This window comes from Geotrypetes seraphini, chromosome 10 (assembly GCF_902459505.1).
Source record: "Geotrypetes seraphini chromosome 10, aGeoSer1.1, whole genome shotgun sequence".
Classification (NCBI taxonomy): Eukaryota; Metazoa; Chordata; class Amphibia; order Gymnophiona; family Dermophiidae; genus Geotrypetes; species Geotrypetes seraphini.
In genome coordinates, this window is record NC_047093.1 from 135,100,653 (window position 1) to 135,121,526 (window position 20,874).

General features: G+C 44.5%; 1 protein-coding gene across 1 annotated transcript; it reads right to left on the bottom strand.

The window, feature by feature from the left end:
* Positions 1 to 1,418: 1,418 nt before the first annotated feature.
* On the bottom strand, positions 1,419 to 19,566 carry LOC117368604 (zinc finger protein 135-like). Its single transcript, XM_033962332.1, has 5 exons — positions 19,404 to 19,566; positions 18,548 to 18,661; positions 15,809 to 15,916; positions 11,443 to 11,553; positions 1,419 to 2,170 (listed from the first exon to the last, which is right to left on the bottom strand). The coding sequence occupies exons 1-5, from the start codon at positions 19,564 to 19,566 to the stop codon at positions 1,419 to 1,421; spliced, it is 1,248 nt and encodes a 415-aa protein (XP_033818223.1).
* Between the last annotated feature and the right edge of the window lie 1,308 nt (positions 19,567 to 20,874).

The following is a 20,874-nucleotide window of genomic DNA, read 5'->3' on the forward strand; positions in this document are numbered from 1 at the left end:
CAAGGGGGTACTCCAGGACCGACCTGCTGGGAAACACTGCTCTATAGGATAAGGCCTATTAAAGGCACCTTTGATGCAGGTAACTGGCGCATAGTGCTAGGCTCAAGCTTATAGAATTGCCCCGATAGTCAACTTCATGAATGACAGCGAAGACCAGCACCGTCCATCCAGTCTCCCCAGAAAGGTGGCTAGAGTTGAACCTGGAACTCCCCCATGCTCTCTCTTTTCTTATTAAGAGTCAATTATGTTTTACTCGGAGATGCTCTTTATTTTTATTCCATCCTCTTCCCGTATAAAGGAGCCTCCGCGTGTATCTCACGCCTTTTTGAATTCCCCTTACTGATTTCATCCCCGCCTCCTAAGAGCGTCCCAAGGATCCACTACCTGCTTTCGCTTTCTTCAGGACTGGAAGATCCTGTCCTGAAGCTGCATCCTTTCCGCCTCTCTGCAGAGGGCTGTCCCCAGGATCCTTGGGGGTTTTGTTTTTTGGTCTTGACAGCCACGTCGGCTTCCCCCTCCAAGACTTTGATAATCAAATTCCACAATCGTGATCACCTTACAGTAACTCTATAAAAAAAACCACATACTTGGACAACATGCTTTTAAATATTAAATTTTGTTTTACAGGTAAAAGGAGATGCTGATGGTTCTTTTAAGTCTCTGTGGCTGGCAGAACTTGTTTTGTTTTGACTTCAGCTGCTTTTCACCACACACATGCCCCTAAGCTGTTACCCTAGGTGATCAACTGGTTTTGCCTAATGCAGTGTCGAGCCATGGTACACTAAATGTAGTGGCTGCGGCTCAAGGAATATGCAAGTGCACAGACGTTGCACGCATGCATGATGTCATCACGTCAACATCCATGCATGCGTGAAGGCCCTCTAGATGGGCCCTGAGCTGCTGTTGGGGGATGCCAGCAGGGAAGAGGGCCGTAGAGGCGCTGGCGTTGGCTGACTGCCTACAGGATGTACCTCTCACCACGAGAGGCATGTCCTGTAGGCAGTCAGCCGGCATCAGCGCCTCTCCTCCACCCCAGTGTGTCGCAGCATGCCTGAAATCTCAGGAGGTACACAATTTTCGATACACTGGCCTAATGGCTGGGTTGGCCCTGACTCTTAAAGCTCCCTTTCAGCCCCTTTTTGCTGCAATACCTCTTAAGCCTTCAAGGTCCCAGTCAGTCCCATCTTTTGACAGTCCTGTCAGGGTTGAGATCCTGGTGTTTCTCCAATATGGAGCTGATATTGTGAAAGAGATGTGTCTTTCTGTACATGGGCCTTCTGACACCATCAAGTGACCGATGGCCACACTAAAGGAATGCTCTTCAAGCCTGTACCATGCACTCTGCAGTAACCCATAGATCCTTTTTTTTCTGTGCCTGCTGCAAGTTCTCATCTGCAACCGTCCATTCTATGCTGCTATCAGTCCATATGGGTTTTCTCATGCAGGGCCAGGAAGGATTTCTGCGTGAAGCTCCTGTTACATATAGGACACTTATAGGGGCCCGTGTGAGTTCTCTGGTGCCGGATGAGGTCCGAATTCTGGCTGAACCTTTTGTGACATTGAGGACAGGGATGCGGTCTCTCTCCTGTATGTGTCCTCCGGTGGTGGTTCAGGTTGGAGCTGTGGCTGAAGCTCTTTCCACACTCCCGACACTTGTACGGCCTCTCCCCCGTGTGTGTCCGCCTGTGGTCTTTCAGCTGCGTGCTGCGGCTGAAGCCCTTCCCACACTCTGTACACTTATACGGTCTCTCCCCGGTATGGGTCCTCCAGTGGTCCTTCAGCTGCGTGCTGCGGCTGAACCCCTTCCCACATTCCGTGCACATGTACGGCTTGTCTCCCTGGTGGGGTTTCTGCTGGAGCAGTAGAAGGTGGCCCCTGGAAGCGTCGTCGCTCCAGTTCTGTCCAGAGTCTCGCCCTCCTGCGATGGATCTCGGCTGTTCTAGAATGCCTCGTAGTAAATCAAATTCCCCTCCGCTGCCAACATTCTGGTCCTCTCTATATGCCAAAGGGATTCCTGGAATCCACTGGGAGTCTGGTCTTTCCAGGCCAGAACACTCCAAGACACAGTCTTTTTCTTTTTCCAAAAAGCTTTCCTGTGGGTTCAGGTTCTGAACACTCTTCTCCAGTAGCTGATCCCCTTCTTCTTCAGTCTTCTTTTGGCTTCCTTGCTCTGTAGAAATAAAATCACAGTCCAGCTAAAACTGAATTATATAAGACGCCCCCCCCCCCCCCAAATATAACAATAAAAACTACCCAAGTCCACCCGGTCCCTGCAGTGATTTCTTGAATAAAATGGTGTGGTAGCCGTGCTAGTCCACTTTTAACGATTGTTATCTAGAAATAAAACAAAACATAAATGAAAAGGCATCACCTTATTTCATTTATGCTTGTTTTATTGTTAAGGAAGCAAACACGAGAGAAAATTCCTTCTCACAGCGGAGAGTCAAAGAAAGGACAGCGAAGGCGACCTCCGTGTTCTACCAATTTCATTTACTTGAAGACTCGTACTTGTTTTGGCCTAAACAGCCTGCATCAGGAGTCTTAACAGAGGACTGACTACACATGCACACACTCAATATAATGTTGTATTAATGAGTTCTTGAGGATACCAATCTTCAAAAAAGGATCAAGGGGAGAACCGGGAAACTATAGACCAGTGAGTCTCACATCGGTCCCTGGAAAAATGGTTGAGGCTTTGATTAAAGACAGCATTGTACAGCACCTGGATAACCATGACCTGCTGAGAGGTAGTCAGCATGGCTTCAGGAAAGGGAAGTCATGCTTGACAAACTTACTTCAGTTTTTCGAGGGAGTGAACAAACAAGTCGATAGCGGAGAACCGGTTGACATAATATACTTGGACTTCCAGAAAGCGTTCGACAAAGTACCTCATGCGAGACTTCTCAAGAAACTACAAAGTCATGGAATAGAAGGGGATATACTAAGATGGATAGGAAAATGGCTGGAAAACAGAAGACAGAGAATGGGCATAAATGGGAAGTACTCAGACTGGAAGAAAGTAACTAGCGGTTTGCCTCAGGGCTCAGTTCTTGGGCCTATCTTATTCAATATCTTCGTAAATGACCTGGAAGAAGAAACGACCAGTGCTATCATCAAGTTTGCAGATGACACAAAACTATGCCGAGCAATCAGGTCATAAAAAGACAGCGAAGAACTCCAGAGAGATTTGAAGCAACTTGAGAGATGGGCAGAAAATTGGCAGATGAGTTTTAATGTAGAAAAATGCAAAGTGATGCACCTGGGCAGTAAAAGCAAGGAGCATGGGTACAAACTGTTAGGTATAACATTGGGGAAGAGCGAACAAGAAAAAGACCTGGGAGTACTGATAGATAGAACCCTGAAGCCATCGGCTCAATGTGCGGCGGCAGCAAAGAAAGCTAACAGGATGTTAGGCATGATAAAGAAAGGAATCACGAGTAGATCAAGGGAGGTCATAATGCCGCTTTATAGAGCAATGGTCAGACCACACCTGGAATACTGTGTCCAACACTGGTCTCCATACCTGAAGAAGGATATAACACTACTGGAGAGGGTGCAGAGGAGAGCGACGAAGCTAGTAAAAGGTATGGAGAACTTGAGCTACAAAGATCGCCTCAGAAAACTGGGACTATTCACCCTTGAGAAGAGAAGACTGAGAGGGGATCTGATAGAGACTTTTAAATTGCTAAAAGGGATCGACATAATGGAGCAAGCTCACACACCAACAGGGGGAAAGGATGGTGAGCAAGAAACCGCATTATTCACATTGGCAAATGTAACCCAGTCTCGGACCAGAGGTCATGGACTGAAGCTGAGAGGGGACACGGCCAGGACAAACGTCAGAAAGTTCTGCTTCACACAGCGAGTGGTGAACGCCTGGAACTCTCTCCCGAAAGAGCTGGTGGAGGAAACCACCGTTCTAGGATTTAAGGGAAAATTGGACGCACATCTTCTTGCAGGACACATTGAGGGATATGAGTGACCATTGTATTCGCCAGGGTGTGCCTGGCTGAGCCTCCGCGTGTGCGGATCGCCGGACTAGATGGACCCCGGGTCTGATCCGGTGCAGGCATTTCTTATGTTCTTATAAATAAAGGGAAAACACGCTTGAATATCTGCTCCTGATGCAGGCCGTTTAGGCCAAAACACGTACGTGTTGAGTCCTCAAGTAAATAAAATTAGTAGAACACAGAGGTTGCCTTCGCTGTTCTTTCTTGTTTTCTTGTTATACATCACTTTTAAAGATAAAAACAAGTTTTTGTAAAACCCCACCCCAAAATTTCAAAACAAAATAGATGTATCTGGTTACGGTCAGCCCAGCCAAGAAAAATTCAGAAACCTTGCACCGAATCAGCAACAAGTCCCCTGCTCCCGGAACCGCTACTTGGACCCAGGGAACCTTGTAGAGCAAATTCAGAGATCATCCCGGGTTTCACCTCTTGTTCCCCCCACCATCCCAGGCTTTCTTGATCACCAGTATTGTTTTCACATTCCCAACACTTCCTCTGGGGGGGGGCTGCGCAATGCATTTACCATCCTTTCTGGGCAGAAATATTCCATTCTATGCCCAAGGTTTCCCTTTTCCAGCATTAGGCGAGTTTGTTCTGAAACAGAAGGTCTCGCCTCTCCCTAGTCGCAGGACACACCAAGCCAGTCGGTTTTCAGGATAACCACAATGAATATGCATGAGCTAGGTTTGCATGGAAATAGAGAATGACACGGGAACTCATTTTCCCGTCCCTTCCCCGTGCGTTCTTTTCCTGTCCCTGCCCCATTCCTGCATGCTCTGTCCTCATCTGTGTAAGCCTCAAACGCTTTAAAATCATAAGTGTTCGAGGCTTGTGTGGTTAAGGCAGAGCTTACAGGGATTGGGGCAGCGACAATGAGTTCCTGCGGGGATGGGGGAAACCCGATTAACATAGAAACATGACAGCAGATAAAGGCCAAATGGCCCATCCGCAGCATCCACTACCTCCTCTCCCTGTAGGCTAAGGCTCTTTACACTTGCATTGTGAGGTCAGAGACCAGTGGTTCCCAAACCTGTCCTGGGGGACCCCCAGCCAGTCAGGTTTTCAAGATATCCCTAACGAATATGCATGAGAGAGATTTGCATACCTGTCACTTCCATTATATGCAAATCTCTCTCATGCATATTCATTAGGGATATCTTGAAAACCTGACTGGCTGGGGGTCCCCCAGGACAGGTTTGGGAACCACTGGTCTCTGACCTCACAATGCAAGTGTAAAGAGCCTTAGCCTACAGGGAGAGGAGGTAGTGGATGCTGCGGATGGGCCATTTGGCCTTTATCTGCTGTCATGTATCTGCTGTCATGTTTCCCATCCCCGCTCGTCATGGCTGCCTACAAAGATATTTTTGTATTTCTAGACCGTTTTTTGATACCATATTCTCCAGCCAGGACACTCAGATCAACGGAAAAAGCATTTGCTGACTATCCCTCCTCTAAAAATAATAGGTACCAGAAGAGCTACAATTTTTTCAGTCCAGCTTTGGAACAATTTACCAATTTATCTACATGGAGAAACCTCTTTAGAAAAATTCAAAAGCACATTAAAATGCTACCTGTACAAAGACGCATTTGAGTCATAGTTAGGATAATTCATCTATCATTAATCCCAGGCTCAAATACCTAATTTTAACCAGACCTTATGTATAGGTCACAACCTCCCCTATCCTCTTTTAGGCTTAGCCATATTTTTAAAACATTCTTCGGTACCCTCCTGATGTTGTTATTCCTTAAATGTACTTTTACTTTTCTTAAAGATTGTAGTTCACCCCTCTTCCCTTTTGTATCGCTAATTTCTTGTGTACATACATTGTATGTTTATATGTGCAAATTGTTTTATTTTGCCTCCCAATTTTAAATTGTCATACGCATTGAAGTATTTGATATTGCGTGTACAACAAACTTTTAATAAACTTGAAACTTGAAAACTTTTTGATTTTTATGCTGGCTTAGCGATCCAGGCACCCAATGTGCACTTTAAGTGATTTTCATTTGTATGATGTCACTTGTATGATGTCATTTGTATGATGTCACTTGTATGATGTCATTTTTATGACGTCAACAGAGGGTTCAGCCTGATTGGCAAAGCACTCTGGCGGCGTTCTTTTCAAATACAAGAGCCATTTTGCAATCACTGTGAAACAGAAAGGCAACCGTGCAACATGTGAGTGCTGTTCTCTGTTACAAATCGTCCTTTGAATACGCAAAGTGTAATGTTTAGCTTCCATGACCTCTTTAGAATTGGCTTTGATGCATTATAGTGTTTTTCTTTCATTCATAGAAAATCGAGCAGCAGTCCGTTAGCTGGTATCGGCACTTATTCTAGCACTTCCCCTGAAGAAGCCAGTTAGAGTGAAACGGATTTGGCCTCCGTCGGAACTATAAGCTAAGTGCTTGCTGTCTATACATATCAATATGCCGTATACAGCTTTGCTAATGGATCGATTTTAGACCCGGTTGCTTGCTCTCTGTTCATCACTTCAGTATAGGAGTAATATGATTCTGAATGAACGATCATTTAAAGAAATAGAATTGAAACACTAAATTGATTTCAAATATTAAATTAACACTGAAATAATTTGAAAAAATTAAGAAAATATTTGATTAATTCAAATGGAGGTTTTGACCAGTTATAGTACCCATTAACCCAAAATTGGTAATTTCTGTTAACTGGACGTCTGGGGTTTTTTGAGGTCTTTTTCCTCTATTTGGATATGAATGTACATCACAAGCCATATAGTGTTCTATATTTTTTGATTGCCTTGGGATTTTTTTTGAACACTTAATTAAAGTTCCACATTTGACTTTGGTCAATTTTGTACTGTATCGGAACATAGAAACATCACAGCAGATATACCTTTGTCATTTATTTCCCTTTTGTATTTTCCTTAATGTTTCTTCTTTACTTTATGAACTGTATTTCATCCCCCCTTACCCAATGTTTAGAATATGTTAAACTGAGTGCCATTTAGTCTTTTTTAAGTATTTGTATGTATTGTATTCTCCCTAACAAATGTCAATTTTAATGTGTACATCGCTTAGAAATTTGATTAAGCGATTAATCAAGTCACCTAATAAACTTGAAACTTAAACTTGAAAGTGGTCCATCCAGTCCCCCCATCTGCAGCATCCACTATCTCCTCCTCTCTCTAAGACAGGGGTGTCCAATGTCGGTCCTCGAGGGCCGCAATTCAGTCGGGTTTTCAGGATTTCCCCAATGAATATGCATGAGATCTATTTGCATGCACTGCGTTCATTGTATGCTAATAGATCTCATACATATTCATTGGGGAAATCCTGAAAACCCGACTGGATTGCGGCCCTCGAGGACCGACATTGGACACCCCTGCTCTAAGAGATCCCACGTGCCTGTCCCACGTTTTCTTGAATTCAGACAGTCATTGTTTCCATCACCTTTAACGTGAGACTATTCTACACATCTCCCACCCTTTCTGTAAAAAAGTATTTCCTTAGATTACTCCTGAGCCTATCATCTCTGAACCTCATTCTACACCCTCTTACTCTGGAGTCTTCTTTCAATTGAAGAGACTTTCCTCATTCATATTTATGTCACGTAGGTATTTAAATGTCTCCCCCATATCTCCCCTCTCCCGCCTTTCCTCCAAAGTATACAGATTGAGATCTTTAAGTCTGTCTCCATAAGCCATATGATGAAGACTACCAACCATTTCTGTTGCCTTCCTCTGGACCGACATGGTGTGTCTTCAAGGACAGGGTTGAGAGCCCTTGTTCCAGAACTTTCTTCTCATAAAAGGGTTGTTTCTTATGCATTATTTAATACTTTTGTGTATCTGTAAAAATCTTATAACACCTCTCCTTCATTAGACACGTATATGTTTAAGTTCTTAAGTCTCATAGGGTTTTCGGTGGCCACCATGGACTGTTTGGTAGCCATTCTCCAAACCCTGTCTCTTCCTTTCCTTCACTGGGCTGGGAATATTTTGCGGGCATAGACTGCCAGATTCTATATATGTCACCTAAGATTGGGTGTGCACTTTTTGGCGTGGATGCCAAATCCATTCCTAAACTAATTAATTAGGTATTAACAAGGAATTATTGGCGATGATTGGAATGAATTAGAATTTATGTGTGGATTTGTCCTGGGGGAAGCCTTCCCAGAAGGTAGGCGTAATGTTATAGAACAGTGTCTCTCAAACTGTGTGCCATGGCACAATGATGTGCCCCGAAGAGATTCCGAGTGTGCCACGAGAGATTCCAGTATTGTACTTTGTTTTTAAAAATTCCTAAGTGTACGCTAGAATAGATTATATGCACATCATGCATGCAAGAGTCTATCAATGTTATGAGCGTCTGCGTGCGTAAGGATATAACTGACCAGACAAGCATCATTCTTTGACGTGATTGGTCCTTGTAAACTAATAGCAAGTAATTTTATTTTTATACTAGTCTTAAAGCCCGTTATATTAACGGGTGCTAGAATATATGTCTATCTTTCTTTCTGTCTCTCTCCCTACCCCTGTCTTTTTTTTTCTGTCTCTCTCTCCCTCCGGCTGTCTTTCTTTCTGTCTGTCTGTCTCACTCCCTGGCCCCCTTTGGCTGGCTGTCTCTCTCCCTGCCCCTGTGCCTTTTTTCCTTTCTTTCTGTCTCCCTCCCTACTTCCCTGTGCAGCAGCTGCAGCATTGCCTCTCCCCCCACTTCCCTGTGCAGTAGCCACAGCATTCCCTCCCTCTCCATTTCCCTGTGCAGCAGCAGGATTTCTCCATCCCCCTAATCTTCCTGCGGTCTGGCCAACTCCCTTGCCGGAGTTATTTTTCAGTTTAAAGGTGCCGCCACGGCTCCTCTAACGATCCCCGTCTGCATCAGAAGTCTTCTTAGAAGCAGGTGCAGCTCGTGACAGGAGCCGCGGCGGCACCTGTAAACTGAAAAATAACTCCAGCAAGGGAGCCGGCCAACTGGCAGTTCAATTCGGAGCTTCGGTCTGCCCTGCTCCCTGCTCGCCTTGCCGTATTGTATTTTTTAGTTGAAAGACGCGGCGGCGGCTCCTCTCACGATCCCCACCTGCGTCGGAAGTCCAACGCAGGCGGAGATCGTGAGAGGAGCCACCGCCGCGTATTTCAACTTAAAAATACAATACGGCAAGGCGAGCAGGGAGCAGGCCAGACCGAACAACAGGACGAAAAACAACCCTAAACAGAACCCATTCCAAGAAATACCTTGAGATTCAGCATCACTGTAGCCCCTACCAGCAGCCAATATCTAATATAATAAAACGGTAGCCACGCATGCGCACTCCTACCTGCGGGGCCCTACAGCGCACGGAAAATGGAACACGCAGGAGGGAGTGCACATGCGCGGCTAGCGTTTTATTATATTAGATTTTATGCAGTAGTTATCCTAACGAGCAACAAAGCAGTCAAGGCTTCATTACTGTTTGGTTCTTCTTTTCTTTGCAAACTTGGATTTTCCCAGCTTTGACAGATATTAAATAAAAAAAAGAGAACGACTGCAGATGGTGGATGATGAAATGTGTGTTTGCTTGTCGATTAAACGAGCCAAGTTTTGAGTTAATTTGCATTCAAAAACAAGCACATCCATTACTAAAAAGGTTAGGCCTCTTCAGCTTGGAAAAGAGATGGCTGAGGAGAGATAGAACTGAAGTCTACAAAATCCTGAGTGGAGTAGAACGGGTAGAAGTGGATCGATTTCTCACTCCGTCAAAAATGATAAAAGACTAGGGGACACTCGATGAAGTTACGGGGGAAATAATTTTAAAACCAATAGGGGGAAATATTTTTTCACTCAGAGAATAGATAAGCTCTGGAACGCGTTGCCAGAGGTGTAAGAGCGGATATTGTAGCTGGTTTTAAGAAAAGTTTGGACAATTTCAGAGTCTGTTAGTAAGAAAGACATGGGGGAAGCCACTGGGCAGTGAGGTGGTAGTTTTGGGTTCGCCCTATTATCACCTCCATATCTCTGAGCACTTTTTGATTCACTATCAGTTGTATAAGTGCTATTCAACTCTGATTATATATAATAGAGTGTTCTTGTTCAATGTTTGCTATCGCCATTTGATCACTCTACTCTCACTTTTTTGAGAGGATTTTGCCCCGATTTTTGTCTATTTGACTGAATCTGCCCTGAATCGGTAGCATGGAATGTTGCTACTCTTTGGGTTTTGGTTAGGTACTAGGGACCTGGATTGTCCACCTCTTAACTTAGGTGCTGGTATGTTTACAGAATATGGGCCAAAGGGCCGGATTCTATAAAATGGTGCTATTCGGCAGGGTTGTCAACCAACCGCTACAGAATCGCACCTACCAGCGCAAAACTCAGTCATCACTAGATGTCCCTAATGTAGGGTTTCCTGGCACCTAACCCAGACACCTAGCAATGCTTTAAGTCATGCCATGTCTATTCTCCACTCCAGGCGCCGTGCTGAATTCCACGTACAACTTCATTTAAAGTTGAATTAATGTTTTTATAGATTGACTTCTAATGGCATTTCCAATTAAGACGCAAATTAAAGTCAAGTAACAAACTTGGAGTTGCATGCAGAATGCGGCTAGGCGCCGCTTATAGAATCGGACCCAAAAGGCGTTCAAAGGTAGGACGCTCTTTATAGAATACTCGCTTGGTGTAATCATCCCGGCACCGAGAGGTACGCAACACCCCCTCAGACCCATATGCTGCGTCAAAACGGTTTTATTACCCTAATCCCAAACGTGAAAAGAAGGGTGCAAGTCAGATTGCTGAGGCTGGTCAAATACAAGACGAGGAGATCGCCATATGACAATTTAGTCCTTCGAGTTAGGATGACTCTGTGGGATCCATAACGCAGGACTGAATTTTGAATTCAGGCCTAGGAGGTTCTGACGCTTAGAGTTCACAGCCTCTTCCTAAAGCCCTCAAAACATGTTTGGATTCCTTTGCTGTTATTTTCAAAGCTGCCAAGTGACCCAGGTCCAGGAGGGAGGCTTCTGGCCAGTTCAAGTTTAAACTGACAGCTCAGGGCAATGTGAAATTTATAGTCCCTGAGCTACCCATTGAAATCAGCCCCGTAGACAATGAGGCTGTCAGAAATCCAGAACTGGCCTAAAATCTCCCTCCTGGAACTGGATAAGCGCTGTATTTTACCTCTCAGCCCAATATTGTTACGAGGATTTAGGAATTTTAAGTGTAAACAGTTATACATGTTCCTCGGCACATTCTCCCAATCCAGAGATGAAACTCACCAGGACGATTTTAGCGTGGGATGCGGAAAACAACTATGGAAGCAGGCAAATGGCTTCCGATCCTCTGGGCCAGGCTGGGCTCTCCTGCTCTTCTCAAGAGAAATTTAACTGGAAGCCAGAGGTGCCCAGGAGAGAATAAAATCAAGCTGAGGCCCAGGTGTTGACCACATGCTCAGGTGGGAGTAGTAACGGATGGTGCCTACCTTTACCAGGGATCTCTGCTTTTCCTCCTCCAGCAGGGCCGTCGCTCAGACCTGTTTCTTCTTCCTTCACGATCCACAGCGAAAGGTCAGGGTTGAAGACAGGGACACCGGCTAAAGACACAGAAACATGGAAGGTGATGACAGATTATTCAAGCTCAGCTCTTTCTCTCTCAATCTTATTAGGGCTGTCTCCCCATGATTATAGCCAGATAAAATTGTGCATAATAATGTTGTCCCTATGAAGAGCCCACCCAGGTCAGGACCCCAAAAGCTACGGTAGGATGTGCCCTCCTCTCCACCCTCTCGCTCCTTCTGCACCCCCCACGACACACTCATACCCTCTCTTCCCACCCCGTACCTCTTTAAATTTCAACAGCGCGAGCAGCTTCTCCGGATGTAAGATCATCTGTCCAAGGAGAACTACCGTTACAGGTAAGCAACTTCTATTTCTCCGGCCTGCTGCTCGTGCCAACGTTGACTTTCCCTCTGAAGTCACTTCCTGGCCCCACGACCTAGAAGTGATTTTGGAGGGAGCCAGGCCAGAGTAGTTGCTCGCGCTGGTGAAGATTTAAAGAGGTATTGGGGGGGCAGGGAAGGAAGGGCACAAGCGTGGCAGAGAGGTGTCGGCGCCTCTGTCAAGATGGTGCCCAGGGCAGTCTGCCCCCTCCCCCCCACACACACACTATGCCACTACGTGCCCACCCAAAATTCTCACGCCCTTGTTACAGGTTTTTCAAGGATCGATGAATGAAACCCCATCCACAAATAGCCAATGGAGATTGCAATGATTTTTGGTGTGGATTTCTGAGATCCTTTTTCCTTTGATTAAGCACTTTACATTAGACTATAAACCCTTTTGAGTATCTGAGATCAGTTGTGGTTTATGTGCATTTTCGCTTGTTTTGTGGATCCTCAAGCCCACCATCTGCAAGGGTCCTCCGGTGGCAAGAACCTCTCCCTCTTCCGCTTGCTCCAGCCCACAGCGCTGTTCAAGTGCTGACCTCCCCACTGCCGCGCATATGTGGAAACTGAATATGCATGGGGAGGGCGGAGCAGGGACGGGAGCGGGAGGCGTTCTTACTGCTGGAAAACCCCTGCAGCGGGTGGGGCTTGGGAATCCCCATCAGCTCAAATATTTTTAATGCTTTGAGTGGGCCCGGGGAGGGGGGCTGTGGAGACCACGTGTGCCCATCCAGTTTGCCCAGTGGCCCACCCAAGATATGAGGTCTCAACCCAGTTTGGGAACCTCTTACCACAGATACCACCTGATCTTTGGATTTACCGCTTACTATGACCTCTTGTTCTACAACTTTCCAACTACAAATGCCTCAGACAGGATTTTACGAGCTCTTTGCAATCATAACATGGAAGGTTCAAGTTTATAATTTAAGCAGTAATCAGCTCCTAGCAATGCTGTTCATAATTGGGCCTAACTGCATTAGATCTTAAGGCCATGCAACTTGCTCAAAATGCCGCCGCCTGCCTGGTGGCGCATGTCTCTCGGTTCGAGCACATTACGCCTGTTTTGGAAAAACCTGCGTTGGCTGCCAATCAGTACTCGTATCGAATTTGAGACACTGTGCTTCATTTTTAAACTTTTTGAACGTCGGCGGTCCTGAGTTGCTGCGGTCACCGGTGCACTTTTAACGTGCCGTCATGGAGTTTACGTTCTAAAGATAAGCTTTGTCACGATGTGCCCTCCCTGACTGTAGTTAAGCTTCTGAGATACCGGAAAGTGATGTTTTCTGTTCAGGGTCCTATTTGTTGGAACAGGCAGGCATCTATTTGTTGGATCTTAAGCAAGCATCATCGGTATTACAATTTAGAAAACAGCGGAAAACTTGTCTATTTTATTTATTTATTCATTCAATTTTCTATACCGTTATCCCAGGGGAGCTCAGAATGGTTTACATGAATTTATTCAGGTACTCAAGCACTTTTCTCTGGGTGTCCGGTGCAGTACTCAGAGAGACCCTCCAGGAAAGAGACTTGGGAGTACTTGTAGACAAGTCAATGAAGCCGTCGGCGCAATGCGCAGCGGCAGCGAAAAGGGCAAACAGAATGCTAGGAATGATTAAGAAGGGGATCGCAAACAGATCGGAGAAGGTTATCATGCCGCTGTACTGGGCCACGGTGCGCCCCCCCACCTGGAATACTGCGTCCAACGCTGGTCGCCCTACATGAAAAAGGACATAGTACTACTCAAAAAGGTCCCGAGAAGAGCGACTTAAATGGTTAAGGGACTGGAGGAATTGCCTTACAGTGAGAGACTAAAGAAACTGGGCCTCTTCTCCCTTGAAAAGAGGAGACTGAGAGGGAACATAGTCGAAACATTCAAGATAATGAAGGGAATAGACTTAGTAGAGAAAGAGAGATTGTTCGCCCTCTCTGAGGTGGAGAGAACGAGAGGGCATTCTCTCAAGTTAAAAGGGGATAGATTTTGTACCAACGTAAGGAAGTTCTTCTTTACCCAGAGAGTGGTAGAAATCTGGAACGCCCTTCCAGAGGTTGTTATAGGGGGAAACACCCTCCAGGGATACAAGACAAGGTTAGACAAGTTCCTGCTGAACCAGAACGTACGCAGGTAAGGCTAGACTCAAATAGGGCACTGGTCTTTGACCTAAAGGCCCTCGCGTGAGCAGACTGCTGGGCATGATGGACCACTGGGTCTGGCCCAGCAGTGGCAATTCTTCTGTTTGTCCCGGTGGGCTCACAATCTATCTCATGTACTTGGGGCAATGGGGGGATTAAGTGACTTGTCCAGGGTCATAAGGAGCAGCGTGGGTTTGAACCTACATCCTCAGGGTGAACCTACTGCGCCACACTCTCCCACTACGTGCTTTTTCAACCTGTAGCAGTGAGTAACGAGCTAGCAGTCAAGTTTCAGTCCGGATCCAGAATACTGCGGCTAGGTTGATCTTTGCAAAAAGAAAATCTGACCATGTTTCCCCGCTCTTGGTAAAACTTCACTGGCTCCCAGTAATCTCTAGGGTTTACTTTAAAAGCGCCTGCCTAACATTCAAGATCTTGCATGGCACTCTTCCCCCTTTAATTCCTCTATCTTGGAATTCTGCGAGACCTGGTATTACCAGATCTATCCAAAAGCTTAAATTATCTTTCTCCTCATTAAAAGGCGTTATCTATATTGGAAAATTAGGTAAATCACTGAGCTTTGGAACCATCTTCCTGTCCAGCTGCGTAACTTGGGCTCTTTCCAATTATTTTGAAAACATCTGAAAACTTGGCTATTTTCAAAAAAAATGTAAATTTTGCTGCTCTCTCTCTAATCACTAATTCTTACTACATTTTCAAGTTTCGAGTTTTATTGGGATTTGTTATCTACCCAATATCATATATTTCAATGCGTATAGCAATTGTTTTTTAAAATAACAATTAACAAATTGGGGAGGACAAAACAAGATAATATAGACAAATTTTGGCATTCTATTACAAACTGGTACAAAAGGCAAAAGGGGTGAACTACAAATTTTTTAAGAGAAGAAAAAGGAACATTTAAGGAAAAAAAAACAACACATATGGAGGGGTCATGGAAAACATATATGGTAGGATCTCAAATCTAAGATATAAAGTGAAATAAAGAGTATTTTGGCGACCTACACATAACACTCATTAAAAACTGGGATTTAATATTTGTAGGTAATATTTTCTATATATTGAAAGCGTCCTTGAACAAAAAGCTTTTCAGGGAACGCTTAAATTTTTCTAAAGAAGGTTCATTACGAATAAATAGTTGTAAATTGTTCCATAGAAACATAGAAATAGAAGGCAGATAAGGGCCACGGCTCATCTAGTCTGCCCACCCTAATGACCCTCCCCTACCTTTGCCTAGTGAATAGAACCCACGTGTCGATCCCATTTGGCCTTAAAATCAGGCACGCTGCTGGCCTCAGAGCTGGGGTGCTATGACCTTTCTTTAAACTTTTTGTAAACCGTGCTGAGCTCTATCTTTATAGAGAAGATGCAGTATATAAGCGTTAAGGTTTAGTTTAATTTAAGCAAAGAGATGCTGGTCATATGTTTTGTGGTTGGCTGTTTATTGTCGGTTGTATTGTTATATGTTTGTTTGTCGTATTGTAATTTGTCTATTGTATTGTGATGATCTGTTGTTTTTGAACTATGTGTTGCATGAGAAGGATGTAATTTGTGGGTTTTTGTTTAATTTGTATGTTTTATTGTACTCCGCATAGAACTGCAGGATAGGCGGAATATAAATTTTTTAAATAAAATCTCGAGGGACTTATACAATTTCTTTCTACCAGTTTCCCAAGAATCCATGATAGGAACAGAAGTGGGGCGAGAGTCCACCACGGTGAGGAAAAGGTGGGTAATGGGTTTGCTCACTCACTTTCAGCTGCAGAGGCACCGGTTCCATCAGTCACCCAGTGGTCCCCAAGGTCCTTTGCCTCTTCCGCCTGGATCCGTAAGACGATTTCTGGCTGAACAGCCATGAGGCCTGCGTGAAATGTGAAACACGAGAGATAACTCGTCAGCAGAACAGGGAACCAGAGGGAGCCACAGCCCTTTGTAGGCCAAGGTCAGACTTATCTATACATCGAGTGAAAAATACATTTTCTCCAATTTTTTAAAATTTTGCTACTTAGTAGCTTCATTACATGCCCTCCTAGTCCTTGTATTTTTGGAAAGAATAAACAAAGGATTCACATCAACCCATTCCACTTCACTCAGTATTTTATAGACCTCTGTTCTATCTCCTCTCAGCCGTCATTTTTCCAAGCTAAAGAGCCCTAACCTCTATAGAATGTCTCCATGAGTCGTTCTGTCCTCTTAATCATTTTGGTCACCCTTCTCTGTCCTTTTTCTAACTCTGCTTATAGAAACATGATTTAAACCAGCTCCGTATTTATGAAAATCTAAAGACTCGCTATTTAATCTCAACGCAAAACAGAGGCCTATAGATACAAACTTATAAATAGAAATTCATAAGTAGAGTCTTATAGACCTCAGCGGTACCTTCTGTATAAATCCAAACTTTTAAAACATACAGAGTAGCAGCACCCAAATCATTATTAATTCTTTATTCATTTTGAAACTTACAATAAGTGTGACATATGTTCAAACAAATTAACAATAAATACATCACTTAATAATCATCATTGGTACAAAACATAAACTTATCACCCCCAACTTCCCACCCTTTCCTACCATATAATCAAATATCTTATAGAATATGTAATAGTAAAATAACCCCCCTCCCCCCCTCACTATTGAACTTGTAGATTTAAGGGAAACAATTTCATCTAAACAGTACAATATTTTGTTAATGGCTCCCACACATCTTGAAATTTCCTAAAACAGCACCTAAATCATCATCGGTCCCAAATAAATATAAATATCTTATAGCATTAATTAGATTTTTCGTTAGATTTTTAAAGTAGTGAAATACTCATCTTCGTCTATGCGGGTGGGGGCAGGCACTCCGACATAGAACTATGTTTCGCCCGTGAGGGCTTTTTCAAGGAATTTCGCCTTAGAGAGCAACAGACTCATGCTTCCTGCGTTCATCCGTTTTAACCAGGAAACCGATGGCAGATAAAGGCTAAATGGCCCATCCAGTCTACCCATCCGCAGCATCCACTCCCCATTGGCTAAGGCTCTTAACATTTGCATCTCCTCTTCCTATAGGCTAAGGCTCTTTACACCTGCATTGTGATGTCATACAGCTTTATGGTGATAGAAACATAGAAACATGATGGCAGATAAAGGCCAAATGGCCCATCCAGTCTACCCATCCGCAGCATCCACTCCCCATTGGCTAAGGCTCTTAACATTTGCATCTCCTCTTCCTATAGGCTAAGGCTCTTTACACCTGCATTGTGATGTCATACAGCTTTATGGTGATAGAAACATAGAAACATGATGGCAGATAAAGGCCAAATGGCCCATCCAGTCTACCCATCCGCAGCATCCACTCCCCATTGGCTAAGGCTCTTAACATTTGCATCTCCTCTTCCTAAAGGCTAAGGCTCTTTACACCTGCATTGTGATGTCATACAGCTTTATGGTTATAGAAACATAGAAACATGATGGCAGATAAAGGCCAAATGGCCCATCCAGTCTAACCATCCGCAGCATCCACTCCCCATTGGCTAAGGCTCTTAACATTTGCATCTCCTCTTCCTATAGGCTAAGGCTCTTTACACCTGCATTGTGATGTCATACAGCTTTATGGTGATAGAAACATAGAAACATGATGGCAGATAAAGGCCAAATGGCCCATCCAGTCTACCCATCTGCAGCATCCACTCCCCATTGGCTAAGGCTCTTAACATTTGCATCTCCTCTTCCTATAGGCTAAGGCTCTTTACACCTGCATTGTGATGTCATACAGCTTTATGGTTATAGAAACATAGAAACATGATGGCAGATAAAGGCCAAATGGCCCATCCAGTCTACCCATCTGCAGCATCCACTCCCCATTGGCTAAGGCTCAACATTTGCATCTCCTCTTCCTATAGGCTAAGGCTCTTTACACCTGCATTGTGATGTCATACAGCTTTATGGTTATAGAAACATAGAAACATGATGGCAGATAAAGGCCAAATGGCCCATCCAGTCTACCCATCCGCAACATCCACTATCTCCTCCTCTCCCTGTTGGCTAAGGCTCTTAACATTCGCATCTCCTCTTTGTATAGGCTGCAGCTCTTTCCACCTGCATTGTGAGGTCATAGATCATTATTGTTATAAGCTAAGGCTCTTTACACTTGCATTGTGAGACCATAGAGCTTTATGGTTATATAAATATTTCATAAGATAAAGACCAAATGGCTCATCCAGTCTGCCCATCCGCAGCATCCACCATCTTCTCCTCTCCCTAAGAGCTTGTCTTACGCTTTCTTGAATATATATATATTTTTAGATACAGCAACTAAATTGGCACACAATATTTGAGGTATGATCGCACCATAAAGCAAAAGGTTTCCACAGCAACACAAAAGACACAGATATATGCTGTGGCCACTCTGAAAGCTGGACTGGTTGGTGGAGGATTCAGTAAGCGGCAGGGGAGGGGAGAGTCATTAAGATGGACCGATGTGGCAGTAATCCTCGATCCTCCTACTTACGCCTGCTGGAAGTTCTGGCGCTTCGCCCTCCATCCACATCCTGCCAGTCCTTGCTATACAGCTTGTCCCTCTGTTTAACTCTGAATATAATGTCGCTGTTCAGAATCCCATATCCTGAAGATAAAGACACAATGTTAACGCCAGTAAAATGCTTGCACTATTTTTATGAACTTTCTATTGTGGTGATAGGTTAGTAATTCATCACCTGTCTTTCTTTATTAAGGGTTTATTTTGATGGTCCTTATACAAGAACTGTGTGTGGTCTTATGGTATATTTCCTTTCGTGGAACACAGTGGCATGCAACATTTCTAAGATGTCTTTTTCTTGGAGGGAGGAGCTAAGTATTCTTGTGCTTCTATGCCGCACCCCTTCCAATTCCCATATACATGCAGGTTTCCTGTGGCAATTAGCAACATGATGTTAACATTGCAAGATTTACTTTTATGATAAACTAAATCAATTTTGACTATCTTTAATTCTTATTTTATGTATATTCTGGTTCTTTGACTATTTGTAAACCGAGTCGAGCTCCGATGAGAGATGACCCGGTATATAAACTGAAGACTAGATTAGATTAGATGTCATCTCTGCAGTGCTGGAAATTTGGATGTGGTTACATATTGAGCTAGAGTGTTCGCGTGAAGTTCAGCTCTAATTAATCTCTAATTTCAGAATCTCTGCAGAATTCAGAATCTTTGCAGTGCATCATAGGAATCCAGGGCAGGTGGAAAACAAGATGGCCGCCGCTTTGGCCCTGAAATAACTATCGGGTGTCTACGAAGATTTTAGTTTTACTCTTTGTGGTGCCTAAATGTTGCCCTTCAATAAATTTCAATAAATCAATTGTCCCCTCACCCAGAGAGATGAGGGCTTCATGGACCTCCAGCATCACCTTCCTGTAAAACTCCTTCTGCCACTCCTCCAGCCCTTCCCACTCTTCTTCTGAGAAATGAGCTGCCACGTCCTTGAAGGTCACAGAGACCTGGAACAAAATGATAAGCCTTTGGGACCCTCTCATCCTTACAATACGTGCATGCTGGCTCTTAAACAGTAACGTACAGAGAGTGGCATTATTCAGCTACTGTCTTTACAGTGAAGTGATTTACATTAGGACAGTAATTTTTCCGGCCTAAGTTAAATCAGTTAGCTATGTGAACAGCGGCCGAATAGAACTTATTTATACAAAACATTCAGGCAAGAACTGAAAACTATATTATTCAAGAAATTCGTCAAATGATCTAACCCAGGGGTAGGGAACTCCGGTCCTCAAGAGCCATATTCCAGTCAGGTTTTCAGGATTTCCCCAATGAATCTGCATGAAATCTATTTGCATGCACTGCTTTCCATGCATATTCATTGGGGAAATCCTGAAAACCCGACTGGAATACGGCTCTCGAGGACTGGAGTTCCCTACCCCTGATCGACCCTTCCCAGATCCCAACACATACTATATCTACCAACCTTGTAATCTCCCTGGGAATGCCCAGGCTAATTCTTGTTGTAAACCACCTGGAACTGAAAGGTATTAGTGGGATAGAAGACATCAATGTAATGTAATATTTTATTTATTCATTCAATTTTCTATACCGTTCTCCCAAGGGAGCTCAGAATGGTTTACATGAATTTATTTAGGTACTCGAGCATTTTTCCCCGTCTGTCCCGGCGGGCTTGCAATCCGTCTAATGTACCTGGGGGGATTAGTGACTTGGCCAGGGTCACAAGGAGCAGCGTGGGCTTTAACCACTGTGCTACCACTCTCCCCTCTCCACACTCTGAATAGCTGGTCATTCTTGCTCCACCCAGTGGCATAGCGGAGGGTAGGGGGGGGGTGTACTGGCTAGAGCACCATCTTGAAAGAGGCACCGGCACCTCTCCTCTTCTCCTCTCACCCACCTTGTCAAATGATCGCCAGCAGTGAGCAGCATCTCTAAGCTCTCCCTCTGACATCACTTCCTGGTCGCTGCTTGTGATCATTTAAAGAGGTACGCTGGGGGGGGGGGGGCATGATGCAGTGATGCTTGGCACCACCGCCCCAGGTGCCTCCTTCCTTCATTATGATGCTGGCTCCACCCCAGCACTGAACGGGCAAACAAAATTTTCAGTAACACTATGAATGCAATTCCTTACAGGGCGCCTGGTAGGAGACTAAAGGAACAGAAGTGCCTATTTTCCTTACAGAACACAATCCTAACTAGGTGCAGACCTGCAGTGGCGTATCAAGGGTGAGAGGCGCCTGGGGTGAGTAGTGGAGCGCCCCTTCCCCTGTATCTTTAACGTTCCCGGAGCAAGCAGCAACCCCAGCTCTTCCTCTGATTTCACTTCCCGG

Bases quoted from the DNA above. Each gene is read 5' to 3' on its own strand.
- LOC117368604 (XM_033962332.1), bottom strand. From the start codon at position 19,566: ATGAGAGGGTCCCAAAGGCTTATCATTTTGTTCCAGGTCTCTGTGACC. The intron at 18,662-19,403 runs GTGAGGGGACAA...CTTTATCTTCAG, and splicing joins TGAAGCCCTCATCTCTCTGG to GATATGGGATTCTGAACAGC. The intron at 15,917-18,547 runs GTAAGTAGGAGG...CATTTCACGCAG, and splicing joins CGCCAGAACTTCCAGCAGGC to GCCTCATGGCTGTTCAGCCA.